This window comes from Vanacampus margaritifer, chromosome 6 (assembly GCF_051991255.1).
Source record: "Vanacampus margaritifer isolate UIUO_Vmar chromosome 6, RoL_Vmar_1.0, whole genome shotgun sequence".
Taxonomy (NCBI): Eukaryota; Metazoa; Chordata; class Actinopteri; order Syngnathiformes; family Syngnathidae; genus Vanacampus; species Vanacampus margaritifer.
The window spans coordinates 13206211-13230694 of NC_135437.1; the positions used below are offsets into that span (position 1 = coordinate 13206211).

At 40.8% G+C, this 24484-nt stretch overlaps 1 protein-coding gene across 1 annotated transcript; it reads right to left on the reverse strand.

The window, feature by feature from the left end:
* Positions 1-1698: 1698 nt before the first annotated feature.
* On the reverse strand, positions 1699-23025 carry LOC144054212 (deoxyribodipyrimidine photo-lyase). The gene is made up of 10 exons (XM_077569423.1): positions 22985-23025; positions 12198-12431; positions 10658-11090; positions 10264-10566; positions 9761-9936; positions 9605-9689; positions 7433-7665; positions 7126-7320; positions 3673-3898; positions 1699-3575 (listed from the first exon to the last, which is right to left on the reverse strand). Exons 1-10 carry the CDS (start codon positions 23015-23017, stop codon positions 3040-3042), a joined length of 2454 nt encoding a protein of 817 aa, XP_077425549.1. The 5' UTR covers positions 23018-23025; the 3' UTR covers positions 1699-3039.
* Positions 23026-24484: the final 1459 nt, after the last annotated feature.

Here is a 24484-nt window from a genome sequence, read left to right on the forward strand (position 1 = left end):
GATGCTCTTGAATATTTTTTCCTTTAGTTATTTCTGAGTTTTTACAACTCTTCCTTTTGGATTAATTCTATTTGCTGTCATTTGAACACTAAATGGTAAGATCCAAGTGGCCATCTCATAACTATATTCTATACACTATACAGTGGTGTTTTGACTTAAGAGTGTACTTGGCATTTTTTCCAGTTATAAATTAACCCATCTTCTGGTTGTTGCAAGCAGAAGTTCATCTAACAAGCAGGCTTCAAGCATTCTACCACTAGGTGTCAGTAGTGAACTTTACAAAGTACAGCCACCATCAGATCACATGGTTACCATGTAGTGAAAAACAATGTTTATTGATTTATTTCTGTCACTATTAATATTGTCAATAAAATCTGTCTTTGAAATGTTAATTTGAACTTAGTCCCAGTTACTTGATTTTTAGTAACTGCCAATAAATGCCCTTATCCAAAAACTAGAGATTTGCGGGTCAAGCTTTGTGAACCTCTGAGGCTTTCTTTCAAATTGTGCCGAAAAAGATTCGGAGCTTTGGTGCTTCAGTGAAAGCAACATATGGGACATGTAGTGGACGAAAGAAGTAAAAGTAACTTATGTTATTGACACTTATCTTTCATCAATAAAAGTCTAAATAAATCAGATACAGAGCATGTATAATTTACAAACGTCTGTGCTTTTTTTCATAAATAAAATACGATTGACGTGTGTATGTTGATGTTTATTATAAACGGGAGTAGCCTTCTTGTGAACAGTTTCAAAAGGACGCAGGCCATGGAATTATTTATTTAGAAGTTTGTATTTAAATTTTGTTAACTTCCACAATCGAAGATTTTATGCGGCTCCTCTTCACGCTCTCTAATTTTGCAGCTTTGAATATACGCGTCGTTCACTGTAATAAAAAAACAACACCACACCAGATCTACTCAGTTATAATGAGGCAACAGTAACAAGCAATATAATTATTAATTAAATGAGACTTAATATGATACATTTAATAAAAGTAGCTTTGAATAGTTAACCCAAAAAAAATTCCGATTCACACACAAGATCTCTGGGGAAAAGCGAACTCACGTCACCTGCACCAAAGCAAAGTGACGGTACCACTTCACCACCCTGAAGACAACCAACTTTGAATTTAACGAGACCTTGTGTCAAAGGACCGCATAAATTCCAATTCGTGATTTTGCGGTCCACTAGCCACCAAAGCGTTTCGGGAAACAATACGCGCTGTGACGTATGAATCTTCGAACGTCATTGGTCACGTGATACTTACAGAACGATAGATACAAGCTCCGAAGCACCTTTTTGAAGCAGCGTGATCCAGGAAGTCCGAACCAAGCTATGAGGTATCGGTTTCATTTGAACACCACTATCAAAAACCTAAGTAATCCATTCAAAAGGGGGAATACTGCACATTAAAATGGTCTCAAATGCCTTTTTAAATTAGAAAAAGATTACCACATCCTAACTTTTTATGACTGTCAAGTGCAGCAGTGGCTTGAGCCAAGAATATAAAAAAAGATTTCCAAGACCCTTTGATCTAATTCAGAAGCATTTCAAGACGTGTGTAACCAAAAGAAGACGTTGACGTTTAACGGCTGTAATGTATATGCCAAGTCTGGAGTGGCGCTGTAGCGCAGCTACATGGAGTTAACGGAAAACTTAGAAGAAGAATCAGCGAAGAAGACAAACACGTTTTTTTCAAACTTTATTGCAATCTACAGAACAAACATGGCTCTGCATGTATCAAAACAACATGAAAAAGATGAACACAGGAGAAGTGACAATGGCGGGTGATTCAAGTACAACACCGCTTGTTGAACGTGGGAATAAAACAAAATATTTTGCTGCAAAGGCATTAGCAAGCTAAGGAGGCTGCGCAAAACGACTACGACACGGCTAGCCGCTATTGTTCGCACGCAGTGACGAAGTCACGAGAATTGGCGCATACGTCATCAATCTGCGACAATGCGTCGTCATCCAGCTGCGACCATTACGTCATCGCTGGAGGAGTATCCTGCATATGGTGTCCAGACGGACGCGTTTTCAAATCTTTCCACTCTGGAGCCCGGTTTCAAAAGTGATCGGTTTCAAGCTCCAAAACCGAGCTGTCTGGACGAACGGCCTAAATGGTAAGAAACTTGTGAGGATACATTGAAACTGGCTTTCGTGTGTACGGGGGGCCTCAGTGGTGTCAAAATCCGTTCCTCAAGGGCCCGAGTCCTGCATGTTTTCGAGGTTTCCCACGTTCAATGCTGCTGATTCATATTTAAGCTCATCAGCAAACTCTGCAGGAGCCTGATAATGATCCTGATCATTGTATCAGATGTGTCGGAGTAGAGAAACCTCAAAAGCATGCAGGACTCAGGCCCTCGAGGAACGGATCTTGACAAGTGATCTAATTGAAAGTGTAATGTAGCCGGAGATGAGGTGGATGCATGAATGTGTGTGAGATATGTCACTGAGTGAGGCAGAGGAAAAAATAATTTAATGCTAATATTTAGGAGTGTTAAAAAAAAATCAATTCGGCAATATATCGCGATCTTACAGTGCACAATTCTCGAATTGATTCTATATGTGGCCGAATCGATTTTTAAACATCAATTTTTGATGGAAATATTTAACAAAACGTCTTACTTAGGGTTAGGGTTCACACTTTAAGCATGGAAGAATGTTATATTAATGGAACATTAAACCGTAATATTTTATTTCAGGGCTGTTCAAACATGAAACAGTAAATACAGTAGCTTAGTTATAAGCCTGAAGTTTCAGATAAATAAATACATTTTCATACAAATCTTACAGTGTACATGTACAAGCTTACTGATTAGTATTTTCTAAATTTGAGTAAAAAAAAAAAAAAATCGCAATCGATTTATAGATTTGTATCAGGATTAATCGGCATCAAATCGAATCGTGACCTATGAATCGTGATACGCATCGAATCGCCAGGTACGAGGCAATTCACATTAGTCTGTAACGGTCTGAAAAATAAGACTGCGAAATCCTGAAGGGACTGAACCTGGGACTTCTGGCTCTGGATCACCTGCGTGTCGTAAGAACAGCCCCACCTGGTAGGACAGAGAAGCGATCCTTCGCGTTTGTGGTACGTCGGGCTCTTCCCCGCGGCGGGAGCCGCATGGGTGGGAGCCCCTCCATGCGGCGACGGTCGTTCTCCAGCCTCTCCCTCCTCTGGGCTCCCTCGTGCAAGACACTGGCCGTGAAGTCTCGCTCGTTGAGAAATGCCACGGTCTCGTCCCTTTTGCGGCTGACGTAGCCTTTGAGGACGGCGTTGTAGGGATTGTCGGCCCCGTCCGCATCCGGGTCGTCCAACTGGTGTTTGAATTCCATGCGCGTGATAACGGGAAGCAGGAAGTGCTTTCCCCCAGTTGGGTGAGCCAAGCCCAGGGCCTCGGAGACCAGACGGGGCGGCAGCGGCACCAGGTCGCAACCTGAGCGTTTGTCCACGTACTCTTCGTGTTGTCTCCGTACAAGCGCGACGTCTTGAAGAGAGCGACTTCGCCTCTCCTCCAGGTTTGTAACTATTCTCTCGGGGTATGTTTGGCCCAGCACCAGACCTTAAGTAAACACGGACAGGACAGGAAATGCCGATATCTTGACGGGAACACATCAACAGGTTTACAGCCGTATGGCCGGATGTGCGTCGGACCTCACCTGCGCGCCGTAGCATGGACGCCGGGCATTTCCACGGTTTGTGAATGAGCTCGTCGGGCAGCTCTGCAAGTTCAGGACACCATTTCCTAACGTAGGTGCCAGACGGGTCACACGTCATGGCGGCGTCAACGGGATGCATGACGAAGTTCCAGTGGTCCAAACCGCACATGCCGCCATTTTGCCACATCATGGCGTCTATGGCAACGTCAGCGTCCACCAGCGTGTCCTACGTACAAGTCAGTCAAGGGTTGAGGAACAAACCCACAACTTCAGGTTCAATCTTGTCATTCTTGCCAATCTACTCCCTGAGCCGTGCAGCTCCTATGTGTGTCATCCGGAATCTTTGTAACTCCAAGACCGATCGTTTTTGGTCTCCTTTTGGATGTAAGCAAACATTAGGAGTGGCATAGCTCAGGTGGTAGAGTTTGTTCGTCGACCCGACTACTTTACTTTATTTTTTAAATAAACTGGTCAAATTTAGTCAAAATCTCTCCTTGCAAAATGTATTTTGAATTTCCGAGTGAAAAATGTTTAAAGTGGAAGTCAACCTGAAACATTTCTTGACAATAGTATGTTATCTGTGACCTCACTAGTCTAAACATGACACTCTGATTGAAATTACATTTGTGGAATATGAGTTATAATGCCAAATCTAGGGTTGGGAATCTTTTGACTGTCTCTCGATTCAATTCCGATTTTTGGGCCTGCGATTCGATTCAGAACAATTTTAGATTAAAAATTATTTGATTGACAATGATTTCTGCTTCAATTTATAGATATGCAAAGAATTGTCATGACCTACTCCAGTCTGACTCGCTAATGCTAATTAGCGCGCTACTCGAGGCACTTTTATCACTCAAAAGAACGACGATTCATACAAAACGCTTCAGGAATGTATACAGAGAAACATTTTAACATCCCTACACTGCAAAAAAAAACTTTTATTGGAATAACTTGATCATGACTTTTTGCTTCCCTGTGGCTACAACTTAACAGTGTATCAGAACGAGCGAAACCACACTGCCCCTAAGTGGCCAAAAACATGAACTGTTCTCCCAATAAAGGCACACACAAACAAAGGCAAGACAGTATAAAATAATTGAAATAAAATCGATTTTGGGACATTTAAAATTGATTCTGAATCATACTAAATGAGAATCGCGATTCTTATGAGAATCGATTTTTTGGTACACCCCTAGTAAAATCCGACCATTTTTATCCATCTCGGAGGTGGCCATTTTGCCACTTGCTGTCGACTGAAGATGACGTCAATGTTGCTAAGGGCTCAGACAACGACCAATCACCTGTTTTCTGAAGCTGAGCTGTGATTGGTTGTTACCTGAGACCCGAGCAACATTGATGTCATCTTCATTCGACAGCAAGTGGCAAAATGGCTGCCTTTTGATATTGATAAAAATGACTTTTGCTCATTTTCCACTAACATAACAATAACCAGAATACCACATTTAGACTAGTGGGGCTGCAAGAACATATTATTGTAAAAAAAAAAAAAGAAGAAAAGAATAGGGTTGACTTCCCCTTTAACTCATTCACTTCCATTGTCAGCTATAAACGTCAAAAATGTATTTGAACTATTTCTATTAGTTCAACATTTTTTTCCACTTTTGTTAAGAGTATGAAAACCTAGAATTTTTTATTGTACATTTGGAACAGACATAAAATGTGTGATTAATCGTGAGTTAACTAGTGAAGTCATGCGATTAATTACGATTAAAAAATTTAATCGCCTGACACCCCGAATTTTTAATGATCTTTTATTTATTTTTTATTATTTATTCACTGCCATTGACGGCTATAAACGTCAAAAATGTATTTGAACTATTTCTATTAGTTCAACATTTTTTTCCACTTTTGTTTACAAATGTATGAAAGCCTAGAATTTTTTATAGTACTTTTAGAACAGACATAAAATTTGTGATTAATCGTGAGTTAACTAGTGAAGTCATGCGATTAATTACGATTAAAAAATTTAATCGCCTGACAACCCGAATTTTTAATGATCTTTTATTTATTTTTTATTATTTATTCACTGTCATTGACGGCTATAAACGTCAAAAATGTATTTGAACTATTTCTATTAGTTCAACATTTTTTTTCCACTTTTGTTAACAAATGTATGAAAGCCTAGAATTTTTTATTGAACTTTTAGAACAGACATAAAATTTGTGATTAATCGTGAGTTAACTAGTGAAGTCATGCGATTAATTACGATTAAAAAATTTAATCGCCTGACACCCCAAATTTTTAATGATCTTTTATTTATTTTTTATTATTTATTCACTGCCATTGACGGCTATAAACGTCAAAAATGTATTTGAACTATTTCTATTAGTTCAACATTTTTTTCCACTTTTGTTTACAAATGTATGAAAGCCTAGAATTTTTTATAGTACTTTTAGAACAGACATAAAATTTGTGATTAATCGTGAGTTAACTAGTGAAGTCATGCGATTAATTACGATTAAAAAATTTAATCGCCTGACAACCCGAATTTTTAATGATCTTTTATTTATTTTTTATTATTTATTCACTGCCATTGACGGCTGTAAACGTCAAAAATGTATTTGAACTATTTCTATTAGTTCAACATTTTTTTCCCACTTTTGTTAACAAATGTATGAAAGCCTAGAATTTTTTATAGTACTTTTAGAACAGACACAAAATTTGTGATTAATCGTGAGTTAACTAGTGAAGTCATGCGATTAATTACGATTAAAAATTTTAATTGCCTGACAACCCGAATTTTTAATGATCTTTTATTTATTTTTTATTATTTATTCACTGCCATTGACGGCTATAAACGTCAAAAGTGTATTTGAACTATTTCTATTAGTTCAACATTTTTTTCCCACTTTTGTTAACAAAGGTATGAAAGCCTAGAATTTTTTATAGTACTTTTAGAACAGACATAAAATTTGTGATTAATCGTGAGTTAACTAGTGAAGTCATGCGATTAATTACGATGAAAAAATTTAATCGCCTGACACCCCGAATTTTTAATGATCTTTTATTTATTTTTTATTATTTATTCACTGCCATTGACGGCTATAAACGTCAAAAACATTTTTTTCCACTTTTGTTAACAAATGTATGAAAGCCTAGAATTTTTTATAGTACTTTTAGAACAGACATAAAATTTGTGATTAATCGTGAGTTAACTAGTGAAGTCATGCGATTAATTACGATTAAAAAATGTAATCGCCTGTCACCCCTAATTATTAATAAGCTTCATTTCAGTGAATTCATTTTAATAGCTTTTAAATGGAATAGGCAAATTATCTCGGAGTAAAATTTACTCTAAATATTTTACTCTCTTCCAAGTGTAATTTTTACTCTGTTTAGAGTCAAATTGACTCTCCAGAATTGACTGTACATGCACAGATGTTCCTTATTGTTTCAAATGGCACTCAAACGTCGAGTCACATTTCTCACCTGGAACCAGCGGTAGCCCTCCTGCCAGGGCAGATGTAGGTACGCTATGAGGAACGACGCCACAATGTGTCTGGTGTAGTTGTTCATCCAGCCCGTCAGCCACAGCTGCCTCATGGCTGCGTCCACCAGCGGGTAGCCCGTTCGGCCTCGCTGCCAAGCCTTCAGGTGATCACCATTGCTGCTCCACCGCAGTGCCTACAAACACCAAAAACAGACATCCATACATTTTCCGGTTGTATTGTAATGTAAAATGTATGCAGTGGGATGAGTAAAGCTTGGGAAACAGAGTGCAAACTGTATTGCCCACCTTATAAGGGGGCCTGAGGGATTCCCAGGGAAGGTCGGGAAACAACGTGAGCTGCCAGTACGCCAAATCCCTCCACGCCAGTTTGCGTTGGAATTTTGCCGGTCGACAACGTGCCCCCTTGGCATCCCACAGGAGCCAGCGAGGGCTGAGCTGACCAAAGTGGAGATATGGCGATAGAGTGCTGGTGTTGGGGGCATCGGCCCTGCCTGATTCTTTGTCGTAGCGGTACACACCTGGGAAGTGATTGGAATGAAGCTTGGGACACATGTTGGATTTGAAAGTGTTTTTAATGACGCGGTCCAAAGTCCACGGTACGTGTGGGCATTAGTGTTAATTTTGTCAATGAAAACTAAACACAAATAATTTTGTCAACACACATTTTTCAACGGACTAAAACTAGACTAGACTAAAATCCTCATGACCTCATTCACTCCCAGCCATTTTAACTGAAGCAACCCCCTTCGCTCGCGGCTGTTTTACTGGATTTTGTCTGCAAGTTACATTTTAAAATTTGGATTAATCACAATTAATCGCTTAAGAAAAAAGGCTTTTTTAATCAACATTTTTTCCCCCCGCCAAATTTGAAGAGCACCAGGTTATGTGTTAATTCTTTTGACATTTAATGTTATGAGGATATCTTAAAAAATTTTGATCCACTGCACACGCTCATCCTCCTCTTTTTCTGATCAGTTAATTAATTACTTGCATAATTAAAAATGGGGAAAAAAATGACCCCAACATTTTGACATGAACAAATATTCTAAATGTGATACGCAAACATTTATTAAATGCTTTACTTTAATGCATGTAATTATGTTTATTGCTCAAACACAACCTGTGCTACCCTAAACGTAGCCATCCGCTGTCATGCTAAGGGAAATTAATAGTACGATTAATCTGCGTTAATTCATGATTAATGTGATAATTTTTTTGTGATTAATTAATCAGTTAACGCTTTAACTTTGACAGCACTAGTTCCATTGCTATAAAAACATGGAACCTACCAATTGGGAAAAAAATATATTTGTTCCCGTTTTGCAGCAATTAGAATTAGAATAAATAAACAAATAAATAAAGTTTCATCATTATTCACAAACCTGTTGAAAACACTGGGGAAAAGAGCTTGTTGCATCATGGCCCTGGTTGATCTCTTCTATTCTGCTGCATTTTTTTGTAACTGCCATTGCTTTAAGCAACCTCTTCAGATCAGAGGCAGCATCAAAGCCTTCTGTATGCTCTAGCATTAAAAAAAACATATAAATATGTTTTTGGGACCATGGCAATATTTGAAATGGCAAGTTTTTGTAAATACGTTTTTGGGAGCAAATGAGTTAAAAAAAAAAAAAAAAGACAATAACTGGGACTAAATCAATATGCATTTTCGTCAACTAATGAAGACGAGGCAAAAATGTACTTCACTACATAAAAACTGGACTAAAATCTAAGGATATTTTAGTTCATGAAGAAAAACAAGACGAAAATGATATGATTTTGTAAAATCCTGTCTCTGCTAATCTGCCACTGTGACACTGTCATGTGACACATAGTGACACGCCCCCTTTCAAATCTGCAGCTAGCGAGTGCAACATGTACAAACACATGGGACAGACAGGAGGTGGTTTCACGGTGAAAGGATTAAAAAAAAATGAAGTAAATTATAATTATAACGTAATATTAATCCAATGGCTATAATGTCCCAACAATAATGTGAATCCGACTGCTAACGAATGCTGGCTAATTTATTAGCTCATAGCATGGAGCCATAGTAGCCACTTGTTGATATACTGTAATTGTGTATCAAGTTGTTTTTCATCAAAAAGATGAGAAACATTTATATGGGAAATAGTTATAGATCCAAAATGTTCAACATAATCTGCTCACACAAAAAAAATACAGGAGTAAAATGATTGTCCTGACTAAAACTAGACTAAAATGTTCACAGTTTTTGTTGACTAAAACTAGATGAATAATTCTTGGACTAAAATAAAGACTAAAATGCTAGATTTAATAGTTGACTAAAAATGGACTAAATAAAACGGGATGAGGTTGACTAACTAAGCGTGATTGAAAGTTTAAAAATGGCGGATAAAATTAACACTAGCGAGCATACATTTGAATGGGGGTCTTTAGTTTGGAAATGACGTGATCATTTCTGTGTACAAGTTGTCTCACCATCTTGGAGAAAAGCTTCTAGCCTGGCATGAGCACCCTCTTCACTGAAATCCCAGGACTTGCGGATGTTCTCCGCCCAATCTATCTGAAAGTGAAGAATTACCATTGACGACTGGATTTTGTAACGGTTTGATATGTTGTGCTCTGATGACTAACCGTGGTGCCGTCCTTCCTGCGTGGCATGCGTGCCAAGCCCAGTGCGTCCAAGCGGATGCCCTGAGGCCAGCTAGAAGGTGCGGGGAGCGACGTGGGCGGATCCAGCGGAACACCAAAGGCGGAGCCTGTTGGGTTCTGTCTGCAGCAGCTCATGAAGTGAGACACGGATCCAATTCCTACCAAACAAAACGTGCGAACGTAAGCACATTTTTTTCAATCGCTCTAAATCTTCAGGTTCTGGTAACTGTGACCTGCTCAACAGCATAGCTCTTATTTTGGAATGACAGGAAGTGGATCATTCAAAAAGAGGAAGTGACAAACTGGGAAAGGAAACGAAGAATGCTTATGCTATTTTGTAGTTAAGTATTTATTGTAAACTTAAGAACTTAGAGAAATAATTACCAAAGATTTCTCTGAGTTTATCACCTACATTTCCTACTACGGTTGTCCATTTTCAAGTTAATGTATAGACAGAAAAATTAACTTCACAATGTTTGACGCACCTCTGAGTCCCACGCCCTCCGTACTGACAGAGTAAGGGTCTCTAGTGCAGTACGAGTGGAACATCTTGCATTGGACCCCGTCTTTTTGCAGCATGGACACCACCTCGTCATCCCGCTCCTTCAGCCAGGGCTCGTAGAGGGCATTGGCCAACAACGTCCGGGCCCCGGTCTCCTTCACCAGCTCTTTGAGCGTACGCAGAGTGGTGGATCTCACATCATTCACATCCAGGAAGACCAAATGACTGCCAATACGCTCCAGAGATGATCGAAAGGACGACAGTGCTTGATGAAGCCAGTATTTACCTGTCCCAAGAGGATATACAGAATGAGTGGAAAGAGATACTATAGTTGAACACTATAGGTGATATGCATCCCTAAATAAAATCCAACTTACAAGCTCCTCCCACAGCCACAGTCATTCCAGGCCCCTCTTCCTCTTCGGGGCTCCAGATGAATACAGGTATGACGGGGGCGCCCAACTCCAGGGAGCTAACCAACGCCGGGTTGTCACACAGCCTCAAGTCCCTGCGGATCCAAAGCAGCACTGGCGCCGCCCCCGATGGAGAACGGGGCAAACCGACGACGTGCTGGGCTGCCGCTTTCCGACGCTGACGTCTGCTTTTGTAATGTTTTGTTTTCTCAGATAGGTCCTCCGTCATGTCACATTTTGTGCCCATGTCCTGTTTGTTAATGACAGTTCTACTTTCTATTTTCTTTGAATGGTCACTTTGATTGGACTCCCCATCATATGTCTGTTGCCGTGTTCGGGGGTGATCTTGCATTTCAAGGAGAGACAGGGTCATTGCTAGTTCCAAATCATCTTCAGTCTGCCATGGAAACAATAATAATTCATTACATTTGGAAACGCCTTTCAGGACCCTCAAGATCGCTGTACAACAATTACAAACTAAATAGAACCATGACAAAAAATACCAGTGGTGAGGATCCCTTTACCCCTAACAGTCTATATTCTTCAATGTGTTGTTTTTTTATTTTTTTGGTCCGGTCAAATGTCAGCCTCTAGTGTTGTCAATCTAATTTCCTCAGGGCCCATGTAACTCCAACTATATTTGCAATGAGTTTGTTTCTTAAAATGATCATATTTCACATTTGTCCCCACAAAGCCAGTGAGCTGGCCCTTTATGGGGTCAGTATTTTTTCGCCCCCTGTTTGTCCAAGTGCCACAAGATGGCGTGAAAGCACTATGTACTTCTCCATTATCTTGACACCGTCTTTATCATTTCAGAGCGCACATAGGCCTAAGGCCCTAAGCAGTAAATAGGCGAGATTTACAATAAATTAAAGTGACTTAAAAAAAGTGAATAGGCGAGGAACACTATTTTAACACATGTAGACTAGCCTATACACATTTATTTCATTAACAGTTACCGCATTAGCTTGAACAGGTGTCTGCTACTGTTTATATCCCCTTCAGGTGAGTAAGCAACACTTAATTTGAAATATACTGATAAAAAAATATACACAACATTTTAAAGTACTATGATAATATAATCAAACTAATGAATAAATTGTGTGTTAAATTATTATTATTTTTATTATTATAAAAAAAATGTTTTTAATTATACACCACATAAATAACAGTTGCCGGAGAAGTCCAAGCTAGTTCTACGTGCATGACGGCAGGTAAGCGAAAAATATTACCACCCCCCCCCCCCCTTCCTCAAAAAAATAAATGTTTTGACTTTGACTGGGATTCAATGTACTTTTATAGATGCTGTGCACAGTTTGTTAACAGTTTTATCGAAGAACGAAATTAGCTTTTTTAGCGGTAGGGAGGAAAGGATGGATGGAAGGAGTAACTACTCGGCTTGAAAGAAAGAAAGAAAGAAAGAAAGAAAGAAAGAAAGAAAGAAAGGTGCCGATTTTTCCAACACATTCGACGTCACAATTATTTAGTAAATATCCATACAGACCGTCGGGAAATATTCCTGGTAGATGGCGACGAGGGTGGTGTGCAAGACGCGGTTGGCTGACGACAGAGGCTGAATAACGGGCAGAAACTCGGTTCGGGTCGCATGGTGACCCAAGATGGACAGGCACATCGCGAAGAACCCCTCCGGATCCTCCCGACCCAGCAACACTTCCTTTAGGAGCCTTCTAACCACTGCCAGCTCGCGGTTTTCTTCTCCTCTCTGAGACATCTTCAACTGGAAGGTGATTGTAAAGTCTTTTTATGTGACAAACCCGAAAAGCATTCACCACATGTTACCAAACAGCTGAATGGAGTTACACAAGAAGCCAGTTTTGTAACAGCACTTTTTGGGGGGTAATGAACTAGCATGACCGCCAGGGGGAGCTCACGGCCTAAAAAGCCAGACAAACGTTTTCTGTCTGTCGCCACACACAATCATCACCACTTGGCATTTCTTGTTCATTATGAGTAAGACTCACAGAATTCACCTATGATGAATTACCCACTCTGTTCTCCCCGTTCATTAACATAACAGAGTCACTGGATTACTTGGGCCATCCCTTAACCACTCTATTTCTATGCAAAAAAAAATAGATTAATGACATGGTCCCTACTAGCTAAATGTGATCAAACCACCACCCTTGTTTTCATTTGAAACACCACCTTCATCTTGCTTTTCAAGTGCACCCCTGTGATATGAGGCTGCAAAAAACAAAAGGCAGCAGACGCTGTAACAAGCGGTGAATTTTTAATCATTCATTCTGCACAGGGATTGATTTTAATGAGACTGTGCACCCGCCTTTGAATATGCACAGCAGGGAGTGCGGAGTTGAGACTCCTGTGTAGCAAACTCTGGAATTCCTGATAAAGAAATCACTCATTGTCTTGTTTGCTGACAGTAAAAATATGCCCAAGTGTTCCAGAAGTGTGTGACTCATTGGCCAGGGCCAAATGCAATCCATATTGTTCAGTGTATGAAGAGGAGTGCGTTGAAAGTAGCGGTAGCCTATGTGCAGCGAGTGAGAGGGAAAGCGAATGAGATTGAGAGAGAGGGAGAATCAATAGTGTTTAGACAGAGAAGTGGAGTCTAAGTGTGTGATCAATAGAGAGCAGAGAGGAGAGATTAGCTGCTTTTCTCTCTCAAACTAACACTGACAAATTGGTGAATTGGTGTATCGGCCTTTGGGCTAAACGGATTGACCCGCTGTTTCCATGTTCTGCCGTGTACTGTCAATAAAGATCTCTGTTCTGTTCATTGAGGCACTCGGTGAATGGACGGGATGAAGCATCGGAAGAAATGGGAGTCGGGAAAGACGCGTAAAAACTGAATGGACGGCAACTGGAGGTACGCACTAACGAACTCTTTTTTTAATGGACCGAGACAGCGAATTGCCGTTGATTCAACTTCTATTGGTAATCAATAGACATGATTGGGTACATTTGGGTGGCAGAATGCGAGCGACTGCTGCTGACTTGGACTGAAATGATGACAGAAATTTGTGGTCAGGGTTGAAATACCGGATTACCGCCATTTCTTTCAAAGAAATCGAAGTTAACTCATTCACTGCCATTGACGGCTATAGACGTAAAAAAAATCGAAATTTTTTCCCCCACTTTTGTTAACAAGAGTATGAAAACCTAGATTTTTTTTTATTGTATTAGAACAGATATAAAATCTTTGATTAATTGTGAGTTAACTAGTAAAGTCATGCGATTAATTACGATTAAAAGTTGTAATCGCCTGACGCCCCTAATTTTTTAATAATCTTTTCCTTATAAAAAAAAGATTATCATTTATTTTTTTATGTATATTATTATTATATATTTATTTTTTTAAAGAAAAAGAAAAGATTATTACAATTTAGGGGCATCGGGTAATTTAAAATAGTAATCGTAATTAATTGCATGACTTCACTAGTTAACTCACGATTAATCACAAATTTTATATCTGTTCTAAATATACAAAAAAATCTAGGTTTTCATACTCTTTTTAACAAAAATGGAAAAATATGTTAAACTAATAAAATATTGTTCAAATGAATTTTGACGTCTATAGCTGTCAATGGCAGTGAATGAGTTAATCCAGGGGTGGGTGAGGTGGATAAATTGAGCGGATGCAATGAATGGTTGTACATAGAAGATCACAACATGTAGTGGTCATTTGCGAAGGGAGAGACTGAGAACCAAACCTCCATAATGGGGTATGTGGAAGGCATTTTCTCACAGGTACGTATAAAATGTTTGCTTGGATTGTCTTGGAGCAATTTAGGAAAACACAGAAGCTAGCCTGTTAGTCGACAACAGTGCAATATCAATTTCACTGTCAAAAGAGCCATTATTCTGAGCAATAGAAAATTCAGTTATTATCCAGTCACTCAGTGAACATGTAGGCGTCTATTTGAGGGAGGGGGAAAAAAAAAAACTGTTGAAATGTAGATTATGATTGTTGCTGTGTCTCCAGTTTGAAGCAATTTACCTCACGTAACAGACTACAGCAATAAGGGACAATGCTACAATCATTTAACCTTGCTCTGCAAGATGAATTCTCCCGGTATTTGTGAGTTCACAAACCCCCGAGAATGCATCTTGTACCGAGCCCGTTGATTTCCACCGAACCGAACCACCCAATCACAGAGCGACGTTGTGTTTGGGGCGTGATATGCAGCTGTGACGAAACCAGGAAGCGTGGCCGCTGCCAGGGAAAACAATCAGATCTAACATGGATGAATGGACGCTGCAATTAATTCTCTTCTCACAGAATTATTCACTATTTCCTTCTTGAATGTTGAACAGCAATTTTAGCTGTTAAAGATGTTTGTACGTAAAACAAACATGTACGAGATGCCACGTCGTCCAATCAGCTCGAAGTATTGTACAGAATGTCCCGCCTTTTCCGGGCAAATCACCGTGGAGCAGTGCCAGATTGATATTGTGGAGATATCAATATCAATCTGGCTATTGCCAGGTTAACAATAATTTTTGCCTGGCAAGCCACACCCACTTTCTTGAAAAGAAAGGTGGATCTGGACAGGCGTCCACCGACAGCGATTCGGCAGTGGCTGAAAACTGGCCGGCCAATCAAATTTGTCTATTTGCATGACGTCATCTTCGCTAACGCTGTTCGAATATCAAAACAGAGTGACTCATGACATATGAATCAAGACATAAGTCATTCACTACTGTGTCTCTTTGGCTAGTAGACATGTTGGATTTTTACTCCGGAGATAAAATAATAATAATAAACTTCAACAAGTCGCTTTTCTGATGTCACGTCCGCTCTTCGCTCATTGGTTTATTCAGGTTTGCCCCGCCTCAGAAATGCGAGTGAGTCTGGATTTTCAGGCTAATAATCATTCACTTCCTGTGTTTGCACCCGTCCTCTCTCTGCCTTCATCAAATTGCATGGAAGGATTTGTCGACTAGTTTAAAGCCACCTGGGCGTGTGTGCAAGTTAGAGATAGACCGTTAAGGTTTTTTCAGGGTCGATTATTAGTAGTCAAGGAGACTGATAATTCATTTTCTGTTAAAAGAAAAAAAAAGGCGGGGGGGGGGGGCGGGGTTGTATATTGGCCTCAAAAGTTTTTAAAATACAAATACCAATTTTTGTTGTCATGTGTTGAAACATGTCAGTCTTTTCAAAATGTAAAAGTTTATTTATTTATTTATTTTTAAATTTATGAGAATAGACATGAAATGTTCAGGAGTCTCCCAAGGTTATCAGTATGTCTTAAAAAGTTATATGGAGACTTAAATACCATATCTGTCTATAGTTTTATACAGTAAATATTAGTGTTGTTCCGATACAAGTATCGGCAGAGGCCCCGATACTGCATAAAAACAGTGGTATCGGCATCGGCAAGTACTAACAAGTATAACATGCCGATACTATTATTTCCGTCGCTAATATAGGATTTTGGATGCAGCATCTAGGATATCCTATTGGCCCTTGAATACTCTTAACCAATGGCAGGGCAGCTTTTTCATGTTGAAAAAACAACAACCCAGGTATCGGAACGGTATCGGCCTCGGGTATCGGAATCCGTATTGGGGGGGTTAAAAAAACGGTATGGGAACAACACTAGTAAATATCTTAACCTTTCCCATTTTTTGTTTCAATGTCCAACAAAAACAAAAGGTTCAGAAGGTTCCCAGGGTCAGCAGCATCTCTTATGAAGTTAAGTGAAAATTTAAATGAATAGTTTCCTGAGATTAAAATGGTTTTAGATCGACCTTTTATAGGCCATCAGATTTAAAAAAATGCCCAATATCAGTGCCGCTGATTATCGGTCCTTGTGAGGATAAGCGGTTAAGAAAATGGATGGATGATTATCGGTCTATCCCTATGACATCATGGGGAAACCGTTTATTCGTAGGTGGCTGCTGTTGAAATTGTCAAAAACATTGGATATCTGACACTAGAAACAATGACAACCGTGTGTTTGGGGTTTCCCCGCCAAATGTACATGCCAGATATGGTTTCATCTTCACTATAAATTTAATTTCAGCGAATGCTAAGAGACACACAAACATCAACCAAACAACCGGAAAACTAAAGTAACTAAAAATGAAACCAATAAAAGTGCTAAATAAATTACATTTTTCCACATGCCCCTGCAATGGTCTCACCGAAGGCGTACCCCAGGTTGTTAAATACTGGACTACCATATCACTGAAACTCTTGCTATAGCTATTTTCACGCATTCTGACAATCGGGCCGAATCTGAGCATTCTTCCGTCATTTCGGACAAAGTCAACAGAAGCCTGATTATCAGAAGTCTCTAAAAGATGAGACAATTATACTGAATGCAAAGCAGTCGGGGTAGACAATTGTAAATGTAATTAAGGCTGTTCTATGGTTACAATGACACACAGCATCCCTTAACTATTGATGTACTTCCCTAAAAAGAAACAATTTAAGATGTTGATGTTTCAATTTAGATGGCATTAACCTGTCAAGGTTTACACAAACGACAAGCAGTATTAGTATTTTGTGCGCTTCCTGGTTACATACCGTACCGTACATACAACATAAATGGTTTTACAAAGTCATGGTTTCCAAACTGCGGGAAAAAAATAATCAGTGGTATGGCATGCAAAGTGACGTGACCTTTCCCACTCCCATTGTTGGTGCGAGCAATCATTGAGCCAAATGACTTGTCCCCGTGTCGAAAAAGTCGTCGGAAATTTTGGTGGACCACGGCTGAGTCCAGGAAGGATAATGCAAAACCTGTTTCCAAAGCGAAGCTAATAGGAGGCGATACAATAGGATATTTATTTCACATTTACGAGAGAGCCACCCGTAAATATATTATTAATTGCGACCAGTTACGAGAGTTGTGTCTACAATTGGTGAAATGAATACTGTAGACTCACTAGCAAGGCAGATAACTAGCATACTAGCACTGCTCAAATGATCAGTTTGTTTCTGCTCTGAGGTTACTTCACAAAGCAGAGAAGAGTATTAGAAAAAATGATAGATAGATAGACAGACAGACAGACAGACTGTAATTGTACTGATTGACTGCATTTTGATTTGATCTATAAAAAAAAAATCTGCTTAACTAGTGTATCTTTGGAGTAGCTTTAAAGGATAGAGGTATTTACGTTCCAAAATAATGCATTGCAAGCTGTAGTTGCGATACACCGTTGGCTGCCATGAGCCGCAATATTTTTGCACATCTTACTATCACAATCTGTTACTGACCCACGACTACTACATATCGATTCTAGTGCTGTCGCAGTTAAAGCGTTAGCACATTGATTAATCACCAAAAAATGATCGCATTAATCATGTATTAACGCAGATTAATCACACGATTAATTTTGACCGCAGATGATCCTTTATCTTGACAGCAGACGGTTACGTTAAAAGGTAACACGGGGTGTGTTCGAGCAATAAACGTAACATGCATTAAAGTGAAGCATTTAATAAATGTTTGCGTATGACAGTCAGAATATTTGTTCATGTCAAACTATTGGGGTCTTTTTTTTCTCATTTTAAATTATGCAACTAATTAACTGATAAGAAAAAGAGGAGGATGAGTGTGCAGTGGATCAAAAAAATGTTGAAGACGTCCTCATAACATAATGTTGAAAGAATTAACATATAACAGGCGCTCTTTAAATTTGGCGGGCAAAAAATGTTGATAAAAAGCCTTTTTAATCAAGTGATTAATTGTGATTAATCACATTTCTAAGATGTGGTTAATTTGATTTAAAAATGTAATTGTTTGACAGTTCTAATCAATTCATAAAAACGTGAATCAATTATTTGAATCTCTTTTTCTGATAAATTCATAAGAAAATAGGATTTTAAAGGCCAAAATGTGTTTGTATCTTACTGTTTTCTTGAAATTTACTCTAAGACCTGACTTATTGCACATTAAGACAATTCAGAATCTTTTTAACTTATGTTTACAATTATTGAATTAGAATTCAGAAAATAATAAATAAATAATAATAAATAAAAACTCTGGTTGGTGGCCTGGTGGTGGTGTCTGGTCGGTGCTGGATTTCACTTTTCTTTCTTTTCTTTGGTCCTTCCTCGGGTCTCCTGACGGCCTCGCGACTCTGGCTGGAAGTGTTCGGTTTAGGTGAACGGGATGGGATTTTTCTTCTTCTATAGGTTTTAGGTGAACTAATGAATACACACTCACTCGCACGCACGCACACACGCACATACACATAATCACCCACATACAAAAAATAAAGAATAACATAAAAAAAATACAAATAAAAAATAAAATAAAAAAGGAGAGCAATGATGATGACATGTCAAATCGGTAAAATTACAGAATGAACAATACTGAGCTCTCCAGAAAAAAAAAAAAAATAATAATAATAAATAGAATTTAGAAAATATTTTCATCTCATCCTTACTGATGTAACACTTAAGTGATTATCACACGTTACTTAATAAACTTACTCATTTAACCAGGTACTGCCTCCACAAAATTTAATTTGGAGTTTAATGTTTGTTGAATTTGTATCATGTCTTTGATATTTAAGAAGCATTGATGTGTATAATTAATCAATATCGGATTGGATTGAATTGAAGTGAATCGAATCGGGAAAAATCGAACTGAACTCTTGTGAATCGAAAACGAATCGATTGAGGAAATCAGAATTGATACCCAGCCCTAGTACAGTACCCTAGTAAAAGTCCAGGTACACTTAAAGCAAAACTCTCATTAAAACATCAGCGCACTCACATGTGCATCCCCGTGAACGCCGCTCCCAAACCATAATAACATCTCAGGGAAAATTAATGGAAAGACAGATTAAAAAGTAAGTGAGAAGAAACGGGCCACTGGTGTAGCTATTTGCTGCTCATAAATCATTGTGACACACCTATGTGCATGATGTAGGCACACACACACACACACACACACACACACACACACACACACGCTCACATTCGCATGTACTGTAATTAACCACAGGCTATTTACTCTCTCCTGCTGTAAATTAGACATGCAGACACAGTTATTACATTAGGGGGATCTGCCATGCAGAATACTAACAGGAGGAGGAGGACGGGGTTGTTGTACACACAACAAACAGCTCATATACACACAAACATAAACACACATACGCAACACAACAAGAACCAGCGCGTGGAAGAATCATAGACTTGACGGGGAGCGAAAATGAAGCCGCAGCCCAAAGAATGGGGGCCCCCAGCTCTTTGTTGCCTGCTGCATTTCATTATCTGAAACGCCAGCCAACACATACGACGCACCTCCCCCTTCCCTAAAGCTGTCTGCTTCCACTCCACGCACACACACCAAAAAAAAAGAAGAAGAAAAAAAAGAGGAAAATACAGATACTGCGTCAGATCCCTCCTTTGCTATCTGAGTACTGCACGGTCATCCTGAGCAGATTGCTTTAACCTTGGAGGCCATTTGCCCATCGCAAGCAGTTACAAGAGTAGATGAGAACTTGATTAAAGCGAGTGTCGATACTCCCGTCTCCAATTAGTTCATGAAGTTCCTTTTTTTCCCCCACTCTCGCCCCTCCTTCAATTGGTGCGCGTCCTCCGCTTCCCCTCACCCCGCTCCGTCCCTCCGTTTTCCCACGGTGATCGATAGCTCATTACAATCATTGACTGCGGCTCATCAGCACCTGTTAAGACGGGCCGAGACAGAAAAGGAGGCGCGCGTGAGCGTGCGTGTGGTTCGATAAACAGAAGGGACGGGCCTGGAGTGTGTCAGAGGTGAGCCGTGACATTTGAGCGGCTATTTTTCCCTAATACTCGCCTTGTTGTGGATGCTGCGGAGCCAGCTGCGGGCTTGGGGGGAACATCTTAATATGCGACTCACGTGGGGGCCGCGGTTTGTTGCTATGGTGATTGCCAAGGGAGTATTATAGGTGTTTATTGTAGACGGGCGTCAGGCTACTCGTCGTCTAACAGGACACGCTTGCCGTGCTGTGATAGACCACACATTAACGCAGCCGCAGAGGGACAAAGGGAAAACACCAGAACCCACCGCAGTCAAGTGCGGCATGTGATGCTGAATAGATTACTCGGTATTCATATTCCTGGAAGACAGAGCTTGTTCAAACACTCGGCTGTTGGTTTAAAGCGTCTCTGCAGGGTTTGTTATGGGTGAGAAGACTGAGCGGAAGCAAAAGATTTGTTCAAAAGACAAAAGCAAACACATAACTGCCACATCCCAAGAGGTCCACCAATAACAGGGAGTGGCCGGGGAAAAGAGGACATTTGGGGTGCGAATGGGACATTTGAAGAAAAAGGGGGTGAATACAAACAAGGGCTGAAAAGAGAACTCCTCTCTCTCAACCCTACGCATAAATTACACACACCATTTCCATATTCATTATGTTTTGTGTACTAATGAGAGTATTTGCTTAATGGCTTCACCGCTACTGACAGCTTTTGTCTGACACCAGGGGAAGGGGAATGGGGGGCAAGGGTCATTTCAAGTAAAGTGGGCACGATCAATTCTACACAATAGGTTTTATTGATAATCAGATCAATTGCGTGGCTCTCTTTATGATTTCCAACCTGCGCAGGGACACAAGAAGTGGAACGCATCTGACGGGGTTGGTAAAAGTTAATTAAAGCAACTGCAGCTAAACTACAAACTCAGGACTGGCTCCATTCCTCTCATGTTTTCTCACCGGGATAAGTAAGTGCTGCAGTAATTACACACAGCCCAGACGAGCCAGGCATTCCTTCAGGTGCCAGAAAGTCTCCCAAGCCACAAGTGGAACGCCAACGGCGGCGTCACTAAAGAATCAGAAAAGAATGAAAAGTTGCCCGTGTGTGTGTGTGTGTGTGTGTGTGCTGTTGAAAATGCCACATTTTAAAACACACCTACTAACGACTCGGAAAGTGGAAGAGGAAGAGAGACTGATGTAAACGTAGTGACGGGGGAAGGGCGACGAAAGGATGAGCTACAAATGAGAGCGATGGCGGCGGCAGGTTGGCACAGTGCCATCCAGTCAGGGCTTGAGTGGGGGCGGGCATGGGCGAAGGGTGAGGAGAATAAGAAAGGCAAAGAGAAGCAGACCTTTGTATACTGCCACCCTGATGCCACCCTGGCACAGCCGCAACGGGGCGATGCCGACCAGCCCGTGCGGCTGGCGAAGAAAAGGAAATCTGCCAACAGCTGGAGCGCAGATGTGAGCGAGATGCCAGCGGGCAGCGGAGCCATCCACGGATTTAGGACGCTGACAATCCAAATACAAGACCATTTTCAAGATCTTTGGCGATGAATAATCTTACGAAAAAGAAAACGGGGTCTATCCGTCTATGCCAGCGAACGCTCGCCAACCAGCGGGCAGCGTGCCAGTGTCCTTGGCGCGGCCAGAAGCTAAAGCGACCCACGGATAGCGGTCCCGTTCGAATATACGACGATTCACCTCTGAGGATTTCCCCATTAGTCACCGTTTATTTGGACAAAGACGACAATAGGCGCCAAGGCGACGCGTGCCAGCGCTCTTTCTTATGTTGGCATCTTCATCTTCGAGGGCACGGGGAGAAACGTGGCACGCTGCCAAGCCAAGTTAGCACAAACATTTGTAAACAGGAGCCCCCCATATGGCGTTTCTCGGACGCCATCAGTGTTTACGGAGAAGGCGTGCCCTCGAGGGAGGCGCCCGCGACGGCAGATGGCAGCGTGCCAAGCATTAACTGGGTGCCATTTACAAGCGCCGAGAGAAACTGTACGTAAACAGTCGTGAAAGCGGAGACTGAATAGTTGCAGACGGTTGCGGTCTGGAGACCATCGCAACCGGACAACATCAAGTTCCTTGATGCCAACTGTGCTGAGTGCCAACACCAGGAGGAAGCATCTGCCCGTGCCAAAGACAAAGGGCGGACTATTCCATTACGGGGAAAAGCTAACAGCGCATTAAGGACGGTCTGCAGTGGACCTGCAAAGAATGGATAATTTTAAACCTAATGAAGAACGCTGGGAGCGTTGGATGAGTATGATGAAGCATCTCTTTCTTGCACATGCACACCTGGGATGTTCTTAAAGGGATAGCCGGTGGCAGCATTAAAGGGAGGGATGTGTTGGCATCATCTCCGGGGTGTCAAGGTTTGGCCGGGTGGGAGGGAGGGAGCTGCCACCATGAGGGGCGGGCAACTGTCTGGGCATTGGATCTGCAACTAATTAACAGCCACACACTAATTCCAACAGCCGATCATAATTAGCGATTTAATCGCTCGTCAAGGATTCCCCCCACCCCCCAACCCGCGCTCCTTAAATTACGCCTGCTATTTGGAAATGTGCGGATAAGCTGAGGAATGCCGGAACTCACCTCTCTCCTCCTCCTCGTCCCGCTTTCCTTCATCCTTGGCTCCAGACTCCAGTGGGATCTTAATTAAGCCCTGGCTTCATTATGCAAATGGAGTACAATAAACGACAGCAGATCTGGAACTGGATTCCGGACTGAACAGTGGGAGGGGGGAAATGTGGAAGATTACCAAATCCGTCTGTGATTTGACGGCATGATTGCAAATGTGTTGTAAGACGTACACAATGTCGAACAAATGTGGGAACCAACATTTTGCTAGGAAAAAAATGGCTGAAAGAAGCCTGGATATGCAGAACGTCCTTTCTTTCGATGATAATTCACAAGGGAATGATTGACAATGAACGCCTTAATAACACGAGTTGGCTGTTGTTGTGGATAAGCAGCGATAGGAGCAGAGAAAGGAGACAGACGGAAACGCTGTCGTTGGCAGCTAATGTCATCTCAGTTTAATCATCGCACGGGATCATGGGGTTCATGAAAATTCATTTGCATATCATTAAACAGAGAGAGGTTATTTGGCGCGGGCAGGCAAAATGGGATTGCATGTAGGAAGGGGGGAAAAAAATGGCAAATGGAGGCGCTCGTTATTAAACAGCAATGTTTTATAGTCTGCCAGCCGATTCATTTAATTTGGAGGTAATTAAAATGTGTCAGACTCAATCAATCATTTCAACAGGGATACTATCAATGTCTTGACGTTTTGCAATAACAGACTCAATCCTTCAATTGACTGTGAGTTTGACCCAATCAGTGTCATTGGAAACAACCAAACATTTATAATACCATTAAAGTGGAAATCAACCCAAAAAGTTTATTTATGATAATATGTTGTACAAATATGTGCCTCTACTAGTCTGAACACAGCATTTTGATTAGCATAATATTGTGTTTGTGGAATATGAGTTAAGCAGCAAAACCCAGTTGTTTTCATCCATCTCACGGGGCGGCCATTTTGCCACTTGCTGTCGACTGAAAATGACATCACAGTTGCTCTGGTAACGACCAATCACAGTTGACCTATTTTCTGAAGCTGAGCTGTGATTGTTTGTTACTTGACCACTGAGCAACTGTGATGTCATTTTCAGTTGACAGCAAGTGGCAAAATGGCCGCCACTTGAGATGGATAAAAATGGGTGGATTTTGCTGCTTAACTCATATTCCACTAACGCAATATTAATCAGAATAGCACATTTAGACTAGTGTGCAAAATTTTGGGGTTGACTTCCCATATTAATAATGGGTTGTGCCAAGGTGTGAAGTTGTTCTGATGTAATCACTTGTTTGTCAAAATAGGCCGATGGCTCTCGCTGTCTTTTTGACCTGAACACTAGGCTAGCAGCGGTGCCTATATTTGTGCGTGCGTACACATTTGCATAAGTGCTATAATTAGACCACGTTTTCACATGCAGAGCAGTTTGACAACATGGCAATCACCCCCCAACACACACATGCACATGCCGCCGTGACCACCCCATATCATGCAGAGTCTGTTGTCTGTGAGCA

Bases quoted from the DNA above. Each gene is read 5' to 3' on its own strand.
- LOC144054212 (XM_077569423.1), bottom strand. From the start codon at position 23,017: ATGAAGGAAAGCGGGACGAGGAGGAGGAGAGAG. The intron at 9,937-10,263 runs GTGCGTCAAACA...TTTGTTTGGTAG, and splicing joins GGAGGGCGTGGGACTCAGAG to GAATTGGATCCGTGTCTCAC. The intron at 3,899-7,125 runs GTGAGAAATGTG...ACTTGTACGTAG, and splicing joins AGGGCTACCGCTGGTTCCAG to GACACGCTGGTGGACGCTGA.